Source organism: Odontesthes bonariensis, chromosome 10 (genome assembly GCF_027942865.1).
Source record: "Odontesthes bonariensis isolate fOdoBon6 chromosome 10, fOdoBon6.hap1, whole genome shotgun sequence".
In the NCBI taxonomy this organism is placed as follows: Eukaryota; Metazoa; Chordata; class Actinopteri; order Atheriniformes; family Atherinopsidae; genus Odontesthes; species Odontesthes bonariensis.
The window spans coordinates 8,841,399-8,856,688 of NC_134515.1; the positions used below are offsets into that span (position 1 = coordinate 8,841,399).

The following is a 15,290-nucleotide window of genomic DNA, read 5'->3' on the forward strand; positions in this document are numbered from 1 at the left end:
ATGGCCTGAGAGGTGTTAAAAGTTTATAGAGCTGGTGAGAGAACTGCAGCCACTTTTCTACTCTTTATTTCAGATCCCAGTAGGTAAACGCACATTACATTCCCCTGACAGACACTAACTGGGACTGATGGGAGCAGCAGCATTTCCAAACTCATTTGTTGTTGTGTAAATCTTCCCTTCGCTGTAGGTGAGGTCCAAGCCGCGCTGTCTCAGAAGATTAGTGCTGAGGGCGGGAATCCCTTGGGAGCATCACGACTGATTAAACCTACAACTCTTATCTATGTGAGACCACAGGTCCACGATAAGCTGCAGTGTGCTGGTCACTATCACCGACCAAATGTCGAGATTAACCCACACGAGCATTTGCAGCCTTTTACGGGGATTAAAGAAGACACGCGATCAGCCAATCAGCCCAGCTGTGAACCGACAGATGGTGATTATGCATTTTCACAGATGACGGACGACTTGGATTATTTACTTTAAAGTAAAAGCACTATTATGGAAATGTGTTAGAAGCCCTGCATTTAAAAGCTTGATTAAGTCAAAGTATTTTTTACCGAATCATCACCTGCATTAAGATGACTCACCAGCACAACAAAAGGGAGGCGTATCCTGGACCAACACCCAGATTCACTGCATGCTGTTTAACTTGTTTCATGACATATCATCTGAGATAAGCCCTGAAATATTATCTAATCTTTGTAGTACTGTTCCTGGGCTGCATTATGTTCAAAATTCAGCTTCTAAAACTAACCTTCAAGTGAAGAAATCAACACATTTGTTGTTTTCTTTACTTTTACATTAAAAAAGTCCTCAGTCACCTAATTGAGAGTTAGAGTCACCGACAGATGCTCAAGAGAGGGTTTATAAACTTTAGTTGGGCCGTATATGTGAACAGAAAAAAAGGTTATAGGTATATGGAAGGTTAAAACTAGCAGTTTGTCAAGAACTTATTTTTCCCTTGTTAATACTTTGATAGACGTCCCTTTTTAAAGTAATTCAGCCGGTTTAATGTCATCAGTCCATCCATTCTGCAGGGGGGCTGCAGCCTATTCCAGCTGCCACTGGGCCAGATGTGTGGTGCACATCATATTGGTGTTTTTGTTTTGTTTCCTTATAAGTTTTCTTTTGCTTTATGACAGTACTGATTTATTTATTCACTACAGGTAAGTCCAGTTAGGATATTTGGACATTTTAATCTATAATGTTGCATATTTTATAGATCTGCTGCTACAGATTTGTCGTGCTGTAAACATATTTGAAGTAGATTTGGAAAATCAGACAACGCAATACTTCTCAGTTTATCGTTGCTGCATAGAAGACGAAAAAACGCATGAGAATAGGAAATAATCTCTAATCTATACCTCACTAAAGTACTTTAATGAGTATAGTATAGTGACTGGTGCTAAGAAACGATGTAGGACAGAGGTTTTCAAAGTCTGAGGGAGTCCCAATACGGTTTTAAGAGAGACTCCTTGAATGGAGGTGGGACGATGTGAAATTAGTAATCAAAAGAAGAGCTTAAATGTTGTGATGTGGTCAAAGAGCTCGGATACATTATTTCTGGGAAATTTAGATGCCACGAAATACTTTCAGTTGGATCATCTTTGTATTTGGTCTGGATTTATCAATCCGGATTATGTGATTATCAGAGCGCATTTTCTAAGTGTCTACGGACCAAACAACATAGCTGGGATCTTTTGGTCATCTAGGAATTTAGAAAGAACTGCGTAAGAACATGGAGCGAGTGGCTTTTTTCCAAACTTTACGTGAGGTGAGGCTTAATACCTCAGACTTTTAAAGCTGCTGATATAGAACACGTCTCTGCCAACACTGCCAAGACCTCTGAAGGGTTAATATCACAAAAGTTACGATTTAATGTGCGTTACTATACGAGTAAATTCCAGAAACACACCAAGAATTCTCCATTTAAAGACTCAGTGATGATTATTAACAGGAGAAATGTGTTATTTTTGTTCTTGGTAGTAACGGTGTGCACCCTTTTGATTCAGACTCACTGAATAAATTCAGACAAGAGCTCTGAATCAAGGTTCTTGGTCCTGTATGAAAGAACGATTTACTGTTGAAACACAGCCCGAGTGCGAGTATAAAGCCGGCGATGAAGCTTGTTTTCTTTTCCCTTTCACCACATAAACACCAGCTGCCTCCTACCAGCCTCTTATCTCTTCATCAGTTTTCCGCGTTGCCTGTTTTTCGACAAGTGTCAAACAGGAAGTTGTATAACCTCGCTACCTAGTAAATTCTCTGTAGGCGTTAAAATAGCCTTTTTTCAGCTTTGTGTTTTGGCGCCGAAGCAAAGGGAAGAATACAAACAAGTCAGGTGTCATAGTTAGAAAAATATTTATTGAAATTGTATAAAAATAGTTTCTAACATAATTTACAATTCTAATTTGAGTGATGGAAAACAAATCACAACAATCCAAGCTGCGATCATGCAGCCAGAGGTTCTCTCAGTCTCACAAACGCACAACATTCAGACGACAGCGTAACAACACCAGTTACCATCAGTAGACATCGGATGTTTACATACATTAAGATGGAAGTTCTTTTGGGAGTATTTACACATTATTTACATGCCATACACAAACATACACACAAACATCTGCTCTTTCAAAAAATTTCAAGCCATAAATATGGTGAAAAGGACACTAAATTCATCTCCGTTTCTCTTTTAAATAATGGGTGGGCCCTTCAGTGACTGGAATGAAATATATATACTCATAGACAGCCAAAAATTCTCTCATAAATAAATAAATAAATTCTGCGACACAAAGCTCATTGAGTGTGATAGAGAAGTCACAGCAATAATAAATATATTTTTCTTATATACAATTCTCGTCCCCACAGAATTTTAAGACCTTTGTGAGGCACTGTTTAAAGATAAAGGAAAATATATGAGAGCAGAGGATGCCGTATCTTGGTATGCGAGTTTGCATTGTTGTGTGCATTCAGGTGGATGCGAATAAGCCTTGTGTTTGTATACAGTACAACACGAGAAGAGGAGGAAGCAGAGGTTGTAAAGTAGAGGAGGATGTTGAAGTAAAGAGAGTGAGGTAAGTCCAGTGTTTGTCTTGTTAATGACTTGTTTGCACAGGTTGCTGCCGGAGCTATGAGGTTGTCTGGTTGCTAATGACATTAGAGTAAAAGTAGTGGTGATAGTAGTGGTTGTAAATGGCATAGGCTTTACTGATCTAGGCCCATGAGAGGAAAAACAAACAGCAACAAACAATATAAAGCCTTGTACAGAGTAAAGAACAAAAGGATCGTTGCCTTTTTTTGTTTGTTCTCAAATTCAAGTATTTTCAGGTCCACACAATCTCACAGAAGGCACTTTAAAAAAAAAAAAAAAAAAAAATCAATCTTCTCTTAGCCAACGCCTCTGCTCTCTCTTCTCTGCTTTGACAAAGAAAGCTTGAGAAAAAGAGCAGAGTGCAGCGAGAGGTTACATAACCCACGCTGTCCACTTGCTGTTCAGCAGGACACGTGCTTTTCCCAGCGCAGGTGTCCGTGAACACAGCCCGATGAACACCCGCTGCCCTGATCAGAGTCCAGCCAGGGTGATGTTGCGACACTGGTGCGAGTCAACAGCTGGGAAAGTCATGCAGAGAGGGTCTGGCCTGCCAGGCTGAAACCACAGGATGATGGTCTGTATGCGTTTAGTCCTTTTACATCTGGCTCTGGCGTGTGTGTGTGCTACCACCCATCTCCCTCTCTCAGCTTCAAGTCTGTTACATAAGTCTTTGTAATAGTTTCTTTGTGTCTGTGCAGTCCAGTTCAGACTAGAACAGCCTGGCGGGAAATGTCTGCGTCCATCACCGGGCCGCAGCCACAGGGGTGGGCGTGAAGGTGGTGGCCTCGTGGCCGATGCTGTGCAGCCTGATCTCTGTGGTTGTCTTCTCTGTCTGCGCTGTGGACGGCACCACGGAGGAGGACGTGCTCTGCATCCACGAGTGGTTGATGATGTCTTCAAAGGACGGGCGGTCGGCCGGCCTCAGACACAGACACCACTTGATCAGCTGCTGGCATTCTGGAGGAGGAGGAGGAGGAAGGGAAAAGGCAACCAATTAGACCAGAGCAACACATAAACACCGTTAGCCTGAACTACATATTAAGCAACAGAGCGGCTAAGATACACACTGCAAAGTGTTATTTACCTGTTGAGATTCTCCTCCGGAAGAGAACCTGCCCCCTTAAGATCTCCTCGTCGTGTTCAAATGGGATGTCCCCGCACACCATGTCGTACAGCAGCACGCCAAGGGACCACACCGTGGCAGAGCGGCCATGATAGCGATGGTATTTGATCCACTCTGGTGGGCTGTACACTCTGGTGCCTGTTAGGCAGAAGACAACAAAAGCACAAAAACATTTAACCAAATTGCCCTGATAAACATTCACATCAGAAGTGTATAAAAGCTGGTGAAATCTCCTTTAAGGGACTCTAAATATCTTTTATTGCCCTGTGGAAGTGAAAAAGTGTTACGTGATAACCAGCTGAGCCTGTTTCAGAGGCTTTATCTGGGCTCAGGTGCCAGGCAGCGTGACTGGCAGTGTTTGTGTGTGTGTGGGTGGGGGAGCAGACATGTGACTTTGTTTACAAACTTTGAGTTGTAAAAATACCACTTCCCTCCTGTAGGGGGCAACACATCTAAGGCTATGCTGTTTGGTCTGCATTAATGACCTGACAGGGATGACACAACCTTGGAATTTATGTTACATGAGTCTCAAGGCCGCACATGCTGTAATAACTCATTTAACCCACACCTAACTGTTATAATGTTAAAAAATACATTTAAATAAGCTACACAGAAGAGAAGGGGACGAAAATATGCACGATGGGGGGGGGGGGGGGGGTTAATAAACACAAACTCACCGTCAAAGTCTGTGTAAATGGTGTCTTTCAGCAGGGCTCCGGAGCCGAAGTCGATGAGCTTCATGTCCCCGGTGCGGAGGTCGATGAGGATGTTCTCGTCCTTGATGTCCCGGTGAACCACGCCGCAGCTGTGGCAGTGCCGCACGGCCTCCAGCACCTGGCGGAAGAAGCTGCGCGCCAGCTCCTCCGGTAAGGCACCCTTTTCGGTGATGAAGTCGAACATGTCTTTGACGTTTTCGGGTCTCTCCATCACGATGATGAAGCTGTCCGGCCGCTCGAACCAGTCCAGCATCTTGATGACGCCGCGGAAACCCGTGCCGACTTTCTTTAACAGCACTATCTCCATGGGAACCCGGGAGCCGTTGGGCTGAAAAAAAATCACGGGAAAAAAAAAACGTTAATATTCCCAAAATACGCCAAAATGCCCTTGCGGCGTATTTAATTGAACACTGGCACACATTTTAATAATAAATAAGTTGCATAAAGCGTGTCTTACCAGCTCTCCCCACTCCGAGACCCTGTCCTTGGCTACATGTTTGACTGCAACCTGCCATCGAAAAGAAAATACATCGTTAGTCGACGTGTCTATCAAGCAAACATGTAAAGCCACATGTTTAAATGCAGTATTTAAAAAATAATAATGGGAAAACCAGCAGCGTACTAACCGGAGCTCCGTCGGACGTTCTGGTGCCGGAGTAGACGGTGCCGAAGCCGCCGCTGCCCAGCACGGCGCCGACCTGGTAAAGCTTCTCAAAGGGCTCCCGCTCCTTGGCTGCAAAGGACAAAAACAAAACAAAACCGGGTGAATACCAGACAGGGGAGCCGGTTATCCCTTCACCAGCCCCAATCGCATTGATAACCAAATGGTCTGCTCGTCCTTGAGAATGAGCAAGGAGTGGGTGGGCTGCCAGCCATTGCTGCAGCCCCGTCCTCCATCACAACACAGCGCTAAAAGGGCGTCTAACCTTGTTGAACTTGGTGCTGGATTTTCGCCGGCATATCCACGGCGGAGATGTGGGCCAGGGAGTTCAGCTTGGACAGCACTGGCAGCATTCCTCTATCAAAAATCCACCACAGATCAGCGAAGTGTGTTGTTCCTCGTGTTTTTCTTTCTTTTTTTTATTCCGACCGCAAGACTCTCCCGTCTCTCTGGTGGGTCTGTGGGTCCACGTTGCAGGAACAGAAATGCGGCAGGGATCCTTTCATCCAGAGAGAAGGTCCGGGAGAATAAAAGGCCCAAAGAAAACGCCTGGACGAGACTTCGCTTTAAAAGAAATAACTCGAAACCACGATTCCCGGTAATATTTGTAAACAGAGTAGTAGTATTAGCTATATACACTGATTATAGACGGATCAGACCAATGCCTCAGACACCGGCTCCTGGAAACAAGGAGCGGGGGGTAGGACGGTTATAAGGCGGTAGTAAGAGAGGCGTCACTGTGTGCGTCTACGTCCGTCATGGGCCCGCCCCTTTCCGACCTCTGCACCAATAGGAATGCAGCTGCGCATTCCAAACTCACGTCAATCACAGAGTGAACATAAAGACGAGCTTATAACCGACCCGACCAGACAGACGTGGCGGGAGCCAAAACGCGCCAAAAAGGGTTTGACTAAAGCTTAATTATGAATTCCTTTTTTTTTTTTTTTTTTTTTTGGGAGGGAGGGGGTAAAACTTATCCAAAGCCAAATACTCCTGCCTCTTCCTTTCGCGGGAATCTGACTCAAAGAAGACATGTACACTTATTGTTATGATTAATTTAGCTTAAATATACGAGGACAGCCACTGAAACTGGGTTTATTACCATATAACTTTTCTACTCAAGTAGAAAAAGTCTGCTTTAATGTTTTGCTTGTATTACTATCCGTTTTATTTATTTTTCACCAAAAAAAAGGAGCTTATTGCTCTTCAGAAGTGTCTTAAAAAATGTAATTTTACTCATAGACGCAGACGCACATTTAACCCGTTTTAACCGCCCTCCATTTACGTGATTATTTTCACACTCAACATAGCAGTTTATTGGCCGCAGTGAAGTCTAGGATTGCGCTTTATTTGACAATGCCTCTCAAGTGTCTGCGCATCAAAGCGGCGCTGCAGGAGAATAGGCGCATTCCTCTCATTCTTTCAAATTGGGTGGCCGCGTTTGCAGGATGTGGGAAACTAGAGATAAAAAGACTTCCATTTACCTCCCCCCTCCTCTCTCCTCTACTCCTCCTCTCTCCGCCCTCCTTTTCCCGCGCATGTTATTGTCCAAATGGCATGCTCCCTCTATCCCTCCCCACCCCCTTCTTAACTTAGTTTTGTTTTCCTTTGAAATTTCATGGCAAGCTGTAAACCGTCATAACGCTGATGCACCGCATTTTTATTTATTTATTCTTTTTTTTTTACAAATGTAGAGAAAATGAACCTCCAATTAAAAGATAAAGAGGAAATACATTATTTCTTTTAGACTGGAGGTCTGCTTTGTTGGAGGTGTGCTGATTTATTCTTTGTTTTCCTTCAGTCACATGCATGAGTTGTAAGCTCCGTGAATCGTCTGGGTAATGAAATGCATGTAAGAGTCAATGGGAGATACTTTTCACAGGGTTTGCAGGTCACTTGGCTGATTGGAATGAGAATAAAAGTGGATTGTTGCTGCTTGGGTTTGGGACGCTCTGGGCAAATTCCTTCAGCACCTCTCAAGCTTTTGAGTAGAGACCAATATGCAAATCATGTGCTGCGTTGCATGACTCCTTGCAGCAATAAATGAATCATCTTTTTGCAAATATGTGAGAAAGTTTTACTCTTTCATCCTCACCTTTTTTTTTGTTTTGTCATTTGGTTTGTGATCTCTGCAGGATTCTGCAGCCCGACACAAATGTTCTGCTTGTGCCTTATAGCGTAGACGCTGCTTTGCATGCCAGTGTGTCATCACAACAGCAGCAGGTCTTGATTACTTTTAAAGACTCCAAATTTTTAGCATTGCTCTTTCTTTACCAATCCGTGCACAGCATGAGGTCCTGAGACAAAAGGCAACATGCTGTTCCAGATTTAAATTCAGGATGATCTGCTCCAAAGAGCTCAGGCTGACTTAATTCTTTTCTGAAACAACCTCCTAATGTTTAGGGCTTAGTTTGCTTCTCTATATGCGTGATATTCATTTATTCTCACCACTCTCTTCCTGCCTCTTTTGTTGGCTGTGTGTAAATACAATTATTGCAACATTTTCATGTGTTTATTCTTAAATGTCTCCTCATTGGTAGCAGCTTGGGTCACATTTAGTTTTTTTCTTTGAATCTTTGGCTGTTTTCCTGTGTGGAAACGCTGACTTTGGATGCTTTTTCTTCTGAAGGGATTCCTGCTGGTACCTCTGGGACTTTTAGATATCTTGTGATGAGTAACCATGTGAGCAGCAGAGTTGTTTACTTGTGGGAGCAGTTGATTTAGCTTTCCAAAGCCCAGGTAACGCTCAGAGTAAGACCCTATATCCAGATGAGTTCAAGAGTAGAATTCATGGATGCAGGGAAGGAGCGAAACGGTGAGAAAGGAGGAGGAAATTTCAATCGTTTCCTCCTTCGATTCCTCGATGCGTTACTGTTTAAGAGCATCTATACACCCCGAATATCGAACTATAGGCTGTTAAGTGTGAGTTCACCTGTGCCGACTCTCTTTCTGCTATACTTCCAACAGTTTGTCAGCTCATTTTTATTTTATTTATCTAATTTCCTCAATAATTCACAATTAATCTAGTACTGCTCGATTCATATCAATTTGCAAAGTTCTAAACAAATAACACGTTGTGTTTTACATGTGTAATTACGATTGAACATACAGCTGAATTAATGAGTCATCTTGTAGTATAAGCATCATTTTAAGCATTGAGAGCATTGCAGTGCTCTCAATCCAGACAAGAGTGTGTGTGCTGAGTTGATTTTTAATCAGAGGTGCTGGAGAGGTGTGTGAAAACGGAGATGTCCAAAGCAATGGGAGTGACGTTAAAATGCCATCGGTGAGCGCATCTTTCTGTAGGCTGCAGAAACGCCTGCCTGCATGATCAGCAGGGCTCAAATGACAGCCATCCAACTCCATCTGTCAGAAGGACATATTATTAGTCCGGGGCCAGCTGTTCACACCAATATCTGGAAGTCTCAGTTTTCCCTGAAGGGAGAGCGGCAGGTTCCTACAGTGAAGCCGGACATCCCACTTTTTTACTGCGATAAAACATCTGTGTAGGTCCATGCAGCCTCATCAGCCCAAACTGAGCTACTTTTTCATTAATAGCAAACACTGAAATTTAAGAAGCCATGAGGGAGAATAGCACCCTTGTGGTTGAAGATTTGCTTTGCATATGCAATAACTACACTTCTGTAACTGACTTCCTCTTTCTAGTGAATTTGAAACCATGTCCAGAGGAAAGTTTCACAACACCAAAGTAATTTCTTTGTGAAGATCATGTAACCATAACCGGAATGCATAATCAGGTGGAATATTTTACACGAGTGAAATTCTTTTATTCAGAATTGCGACTTTGACATTGTGATATGAAAACTGACATCGTAAATATTTGCATGTCTGTTTTTGTTCATTTGATGTATTTTTAGCTTAGCATAGCATCTTTGCATAGTTTGCTGACAAAAAGCATGAATTTAAAGCTAAAGCCAGATTTCGCTGCCTGTTAACAAACCGTTCAAGGACACTGTATACACATTATCTTCTCCGAGCAGCACATGTTCCTGTTAATCTTTGTACTGTAAGCTAGTTTCTATCAAGTTGCAAATTGAAGCATCCCATAAACCCCCTTATCTCTGACCTTTTCATATGTCCTTGGCCTGTTACTCCACCCTCCCTGTTCATCAGAAAGTTATGATACTTTCTATGTGACACATTAACTAAGCACTCATTGTCCTCTGAGGATATGATTCACTTTCTCTCGCATGTATCCTTCCCTCTTTTCTATCTTACTCGATGGGGTAAAAGGTCCTGCCACTCGTCTGCACATTAAGCACTTCGTTTGTCCATCAGTCACGATGGTCAACCAATCAGCCCTTCAGCTGTTGCTGCAGATCCCACCTGCTGCCACTCTGCAGGGGACAGGGAAAAGAATTATGAGGGGGGGATGGTGAAGACAAGTGTCAGTTTGCACTGGACTGTTTGATGGGAAACTCTGAGATGTGTTTTCATTCAATCTTTGCGCTTAAAAGCAAACAGATCTATTTTTATCTACACATTCTGCACAGGCATCGGTATATAAGAGGCGTGATGACAGCAGCGTGTTCAGCGAGACATATACGTTGATTCGGCTCTTAGACTGCGTACACAACCGGCTCGGAGAGCATCAGCTCTCCTCCATACAAGCAGAACAGTGAGCCTCTGAAGGTTTTACAGTCCTGGCTTTAAAGTGAGGGCCTGAACGGGGGCCGGTGAGCGCCTACTGTACCGGAGAAAATGGAGACTTGGTGTAAAGCAAGGTGCCTCATAGTGTTTGTGTGTGCCTTGTCAGTGATTGACAAAGATTACCACATAATTAGAGGGGGGTCATAAAACTGCCCTGGTGCTCAGCAGGAGTAGCGGCCTCGCCCCCCTCAGACAAACGAAGCCTGCCCATGTCATTTATGTTGACTGGGTTGTCAGACAATGAAGTCCGCCGTCGTTTCGTGCTACTTTAGATTTGACAGTCGGGAACTCGTTGCAGCGGAGTTCAGCTCCAGAGTTACTCAAGCTCACCTTTCAGATCTTACTTATTGGAAAGGTTAAAGGGATAGTTCGCCTCTTTTGACATGAAGCTGTATGACATCCCATATTAGCAATATCGTTTATGAACATTTTCTTACCCCCTGCTGCGTCCTGTGAGCCGAGTTCCAGCCTCGTTTTGGCATTGACGAAGGTAGTCCGGCTAATTGGCTGGGGCCACAAAAATAAAGCGTTTTGGTTCTCAAAACAATATGCGTTCAACAGAGTAATACATTTGCATCACAAAATCGTTCATCCAGAAAAAGTCAGACCTCACAATCGCTTGGCCCTATTTTCTCTCTCCCTTTGTATCACTACGGGCTGTGTAGACCGTGCAGCAAACACCGTAACAAGTGCGGCTGTCGGCAGGTGGCTGAACACATTGATATAAAGGGAGAGAAAATAGCACCAAGCGATTGTGAGGTCTGACTTTTTCTGGATGAACGATTTTGTGATGCAAATGTATTACTCTTTTGAACGCATATTGTTTTGAGAAGCAAGACGCTTTAGTTTTTTAAGCCCCAGCCAACTAGCCGGACTACCTTCGTCAACGGCAAAACGAGGCTGGAACTCGGCTCACAGGACGCAGCAGGGGGTAAGTCAAATTTAATAAATGATATTGCCAAAATGGGATGTCATACAGCTTCATGTCAAAAGAGGCGAACTATCCCTTTAAAGGCGAGCACTGTGCTTGGCAAATGTCCGGAGCTGGACCTGGAAGTCACCAACTCAAACACGCCACACTGTCGCACGCTTAAACACGCACACATCAAGAAACACTGAAACATCATCCGTCACGCATTGGCTGCCAAGTGTTTTTAACTCTCCCCAAATAAGGAAAGCGTTAGTATGTGTGAAAGTTTTTGTGTGTGGGGGGGTGAGGCAGGGGGTCCATTAGGGAGGGTAAATTATTTTTAGAGGTCACTTAAAGGAAGAAGGAAGAGCTGTGGGGTGGGTAACCTCCAGTGTGGCCTGACCTCTCATCAGGTAGCGTCTTACTCCCTCCTCCTCACAATTTGAGAGGTCTTGACCAGCCGGGACCATGAGAAAAGCCTCCAACAGACATCAAAAGCAGTTCTTTGTGGGAAAGCACCACAAAGGGTCTGTAGAGTACCCTAAAAGGTCACCACAGGCCGACTTTCATGTCAGCACAGGCTTGGTTCAGGTCAGAGGTTATTGGCATACCTGTGCAGCGCCACTCAGACTGTTCTTCCAGGAAATTATCCCCACTTGTTCCAATTAGGGATTTGGTTACCAAAGAGTCTATGTAAGGTTTGTTTATAGTCATTGTTTGTGCTCGTTAAAGAGGAGTGGGTCTAATCTGTGTTTTGAAATAAGACAGGATGCCTTTAGTGTTGCCTGTGGTTACAATAATGGGGCTGTTGTTGGCTTCAGTCTTGTTTATATGGGAGTTTAGATCACAGGAAATAACACTTCCTCGTATATATCCCAGGAATTCCTTGTCGATAATGACACCGTTGACAGAAGGGATTATATGATATCTTATAAAAGCAAAGACACAAATGAGATTCTGACGTGAAGGCTAAGTTAACTCTGCAGTATTTGACTGTGACCATGAGCACGATTTGAAAATGACTGGAGCATTGAAGTAAGCAGCGAGCATTTATTGCACAGCTAACCTTTTTATTTCACCAGAAATGATCAGATGATAGTGGAGCGAATAGGAAGGATACATGGACAGATTAGTTAATAAGAGGCCCCTGGGCCAGCCTGCGATAGCCCCACAACTTGTCCCACCCCAGGCTTTGACTCTCTAAACCCAAGGAACACAAAAAACAGATAAATCATTCCCATTCTGATCATTTTGCATCTCCGTGTGGTAGTTTTGTGTCTTTTTTTTTGTTTTCCTTTACGCTTTTTACTCTCACTGGGGTCCATGTGGCTCTATTGGTAACTATTCTACGAGTTTTTGTCTCTTCCGATGATCGTTTTGTGTCAGATGTGGGTATTTTGGCATTATCTACTCTTCAATTTGTGTCTTTAGGTGTGAGTATAAAGTATTGTATTTCTGTTTCTGGCTTAGCCCCTTTGATGGACTGGTGACCTGTCCAGGGTGCACCCCCCCCCGTCTCGTCCTATGACATCTGGAATAGACTCCAGCCCTCTCACGACTGTTCAGGATCAAGCAGAGAAAATGTGTCATTGTATGGCTGCTTTGTGTCGTACGTGTTATTTTGCATCCCTTCATGGTTTTTTTATTTCTCATTGGGGTTGTTTTGCATATAGTTTGGATTCTTTTGATGATCATTTGTCTTCTGTCACCTACAAATCTGTTTATGTTTGTTGCCTTTTCTTTTGGCTGCAAATATCATGGTAGATTTGTGTCTCATTTAGGTAATTTTTCATCTCTTTGTTTCCACTTTGTGGCTTCATCTAATTGTGTGTCTCTTTCTAGGATATGTCACACATATTGGCTAAGACAAGGAGACTCCTTTGACCCCGTCCTTCGTTTCCCCCTTTGGTCATCACCTCATGAACGGTAGGCATCTGAAGATGTGAAACAAAACGGCAAGCCCTGAAAAAGGTCAAAGCTTATTTTAAAATGGGATTTAAAAACAAAAAAACATAAATTTGTTCAGATGATATGGAAAAAAAAATTGTTTTTGTATTAGTTTGAATAAAATCATATTTTTAAAATGCATGTGCATATTTGAAAAATACAGCTTAGTGCATTTTTGTAATAGATTTTACTTTTTAAATTTGGTCAAACACAACCAGACGATGTGGTTAGTTTAATCCTGCATTTATACATTAAATAAGACTTAAACTGATTCGTGCCCCAGAAGTAACAGAAGCTGGCAACAACAAAGAATAACCACAACCTATATCGTGTGTTTCATTTGTACAAAAGTATACAGCACCTATGAAATATGTATTAAGAACTGTAAAGCTGCCTGATTTACCACTCAATATGGTACCAGTTTGATGCTTGCTCAGTCGTTCGTCCGTTGTTTTGGTCTTTGACTCATTGTAAAAGGTCAGCTGGAAAAATCCCTGTCCTATCCAGCTGAAATCAGGTGTTTCACCACCTAAAGTATTCCTCTACTTGTTTACTGGTCTGGGACTAGGAAAGTGGTCCAATCAAATGGCTCTGCAGTGAGACTAAACTAAGTTTGTGAACGTTTTCAACAGTTTTCATCCACCTCGTGGCGCTATTATTTACGAGCTAACTACAGCTTGTAAAACTCAGTCGTGGCATTTGTCCCATTTGTTGTTTGACAATGAATTACTGTTTAAAATGAAGGAAATCAATGGAAATAACAGGGACGCGATGCTAAAACCGAAACGGTTTAACACAGAGATACTCATTGCGCAGCTTGCGAGCCACATGCAGCTCCTCCAGCTTTAATTGGCGGCTCGCACTCGCATAGTAGCTTATAACAATATGGTAACAATAACAATAAATGTTTTTAAATAACATACAGCTAATACTGCACAGTATTAAGTATTTTTATTAAGGATTAATTAAGGCTTAATGGTGTTTCCTAAAGGGGGCTCTGTTAAACCTGGCAACGCAGCCCGCTTAAACCACCGTCACACTTGATCGCATTGCACACTAGCTCCTTTAGCCAGCGCGAGATGCAGGCACAATGGATCGTTTTTTAATTAAAAAGGGCAAAAACCAGCACAAAAACCATGCTCTTCTTGAATGTCTCACTATGATTACAACAACAAACTACAAATACAACATGAAGAAAGTCGAGGACATGCATGCCAGCTTCCGCTCATCCCAGTATTAAGGCAAATGTGGTCTTAATTGAAAATGTATTGGCTGTGTTGTTTCTTTTTTTGTGGGATGTTTTATATGTAGAAATGCATATTTGCAAAAGGGGACTTTAGTATGTTGTCGTAAAAGTGGCTCTTGTGAAAAAAATAGTGAGTATCGCTGGTTTAACATGTAGCAGCGCTGAGCTGGGATCTGGCTCCACCGTTTCTGATGATCAAACCACAATAAAAAACTATTCATGTCGGCTGAATTTCCGCCTCATCGTGGTCGTCCTCCGCATCAAATGGTCCGTCCCAGCGCTGCCCTTCCAATGGTGCTGTGATGCTGTTTGTGTCGGAGGGAGGGGTGGGTGTGCAGGGGGAGCACGAAGCCATGTGGCTCTGTGAAGAATGTGCTGAACCAGGAAGAAGTCTGCTCGTGTCACCTTCCCACGGAGGGTAAGGAGGGAGCGGGGTGGTGGGGGGGTGATGGAGCTGTTGTTCAGCTCGGGCTGTACACATTTATCCACGTGGGAAACAGTCAGTGGTGACATATTAAACTGGCGTCACACAAGCTGCGCTGTGTCGCGGTTAAAGAATGTTGCTGGTGGGATTATTCTGAACTTCCCACAGAGAGAGAGAACAGGGACTTTCTCCTTTGCCCTTTCTTTACGTTTGGCAATCAGCTGTTTTGTTTTTCTTTTTTCAGCAATGTGACAGGCTCCGCTTTAAACATGAGAAACAACATGAGCGGCAGGTTACACTGATGCTGCCTATTATTAGAATTCTCTTCCCACATGAATAGGAGCCCTTGGTAAAAAATCCCCACGAGTGCATCAAAGTTACAGCACGTCTCGTTCTTTCCTAACATTTAAAGGTTTTCGCTGCTTTGTTTTCTTTTTGCCTCAAGTTTTCTCCCCCACACCAACTTTCTGCCTTTCTTTCTCATTCCACTTACACCCCCCC

At 43.2% G+C, this 15,290-nt stretch overlaps 2 protein-coding genes across 2 annotated transcripts in view; one reads left to right on the top strand and one right to left on the bottom strand.

The window, feature by feature from the left end:
* Nucleotides 1-2,344: 2,344 nt before the first annotated feature.
* On the bottom strand, nucleotides 2,345-6,272 carry pim1 (Pim-1 proto-oncogene, serine/threonine kinase). The gene is made up of 6 exons (XM_075476139.1): nucleotides 5,857-6,272; nucleotides 5,557-5,663; nucleotides 5,388-5,438; nucleotides 4,892-5,258; nucleotides 4,176-4,352; nucleotides 2,345-4,048 (listed from the first exon to the last, which is right to left on the bottom strand). The coding sequence occupies exons 1-6, from the start codon at nucleotides 5,942-5,944 to the stop codon at nucleotides 3,834-3,836; spliced, it is 1,005 nt and encodes a 334-aa protein (XP_075332254.1). The 5' UTR covers nucleotides 5,945-6,272; the 3' UTR covers nucleotides 2,345-3,833.
* Nucleotides 6,273-12,651: 6,379 nt separating this feature from the next.
* The window catches only part of LOC142390591 (serine/threonine-protein kinase SBK1), a 185,151-nt gene continuing 182,512 nt past the window's right edge, over nucleotides 12,652-15,290 (top strand). Inside the window, exons 1-2 of the mRNA XM_075476146.1 lie at nucleotides 12,652-12,781; nucleotides 13,015-13,098. The gene's annotated coding sequence lies outside the window, so the exon portion shown is untranslated. The remainder of the gene's footprint in view (nucleotides 12,782-13,014; nucleotides 13,099-15,290) is intronic.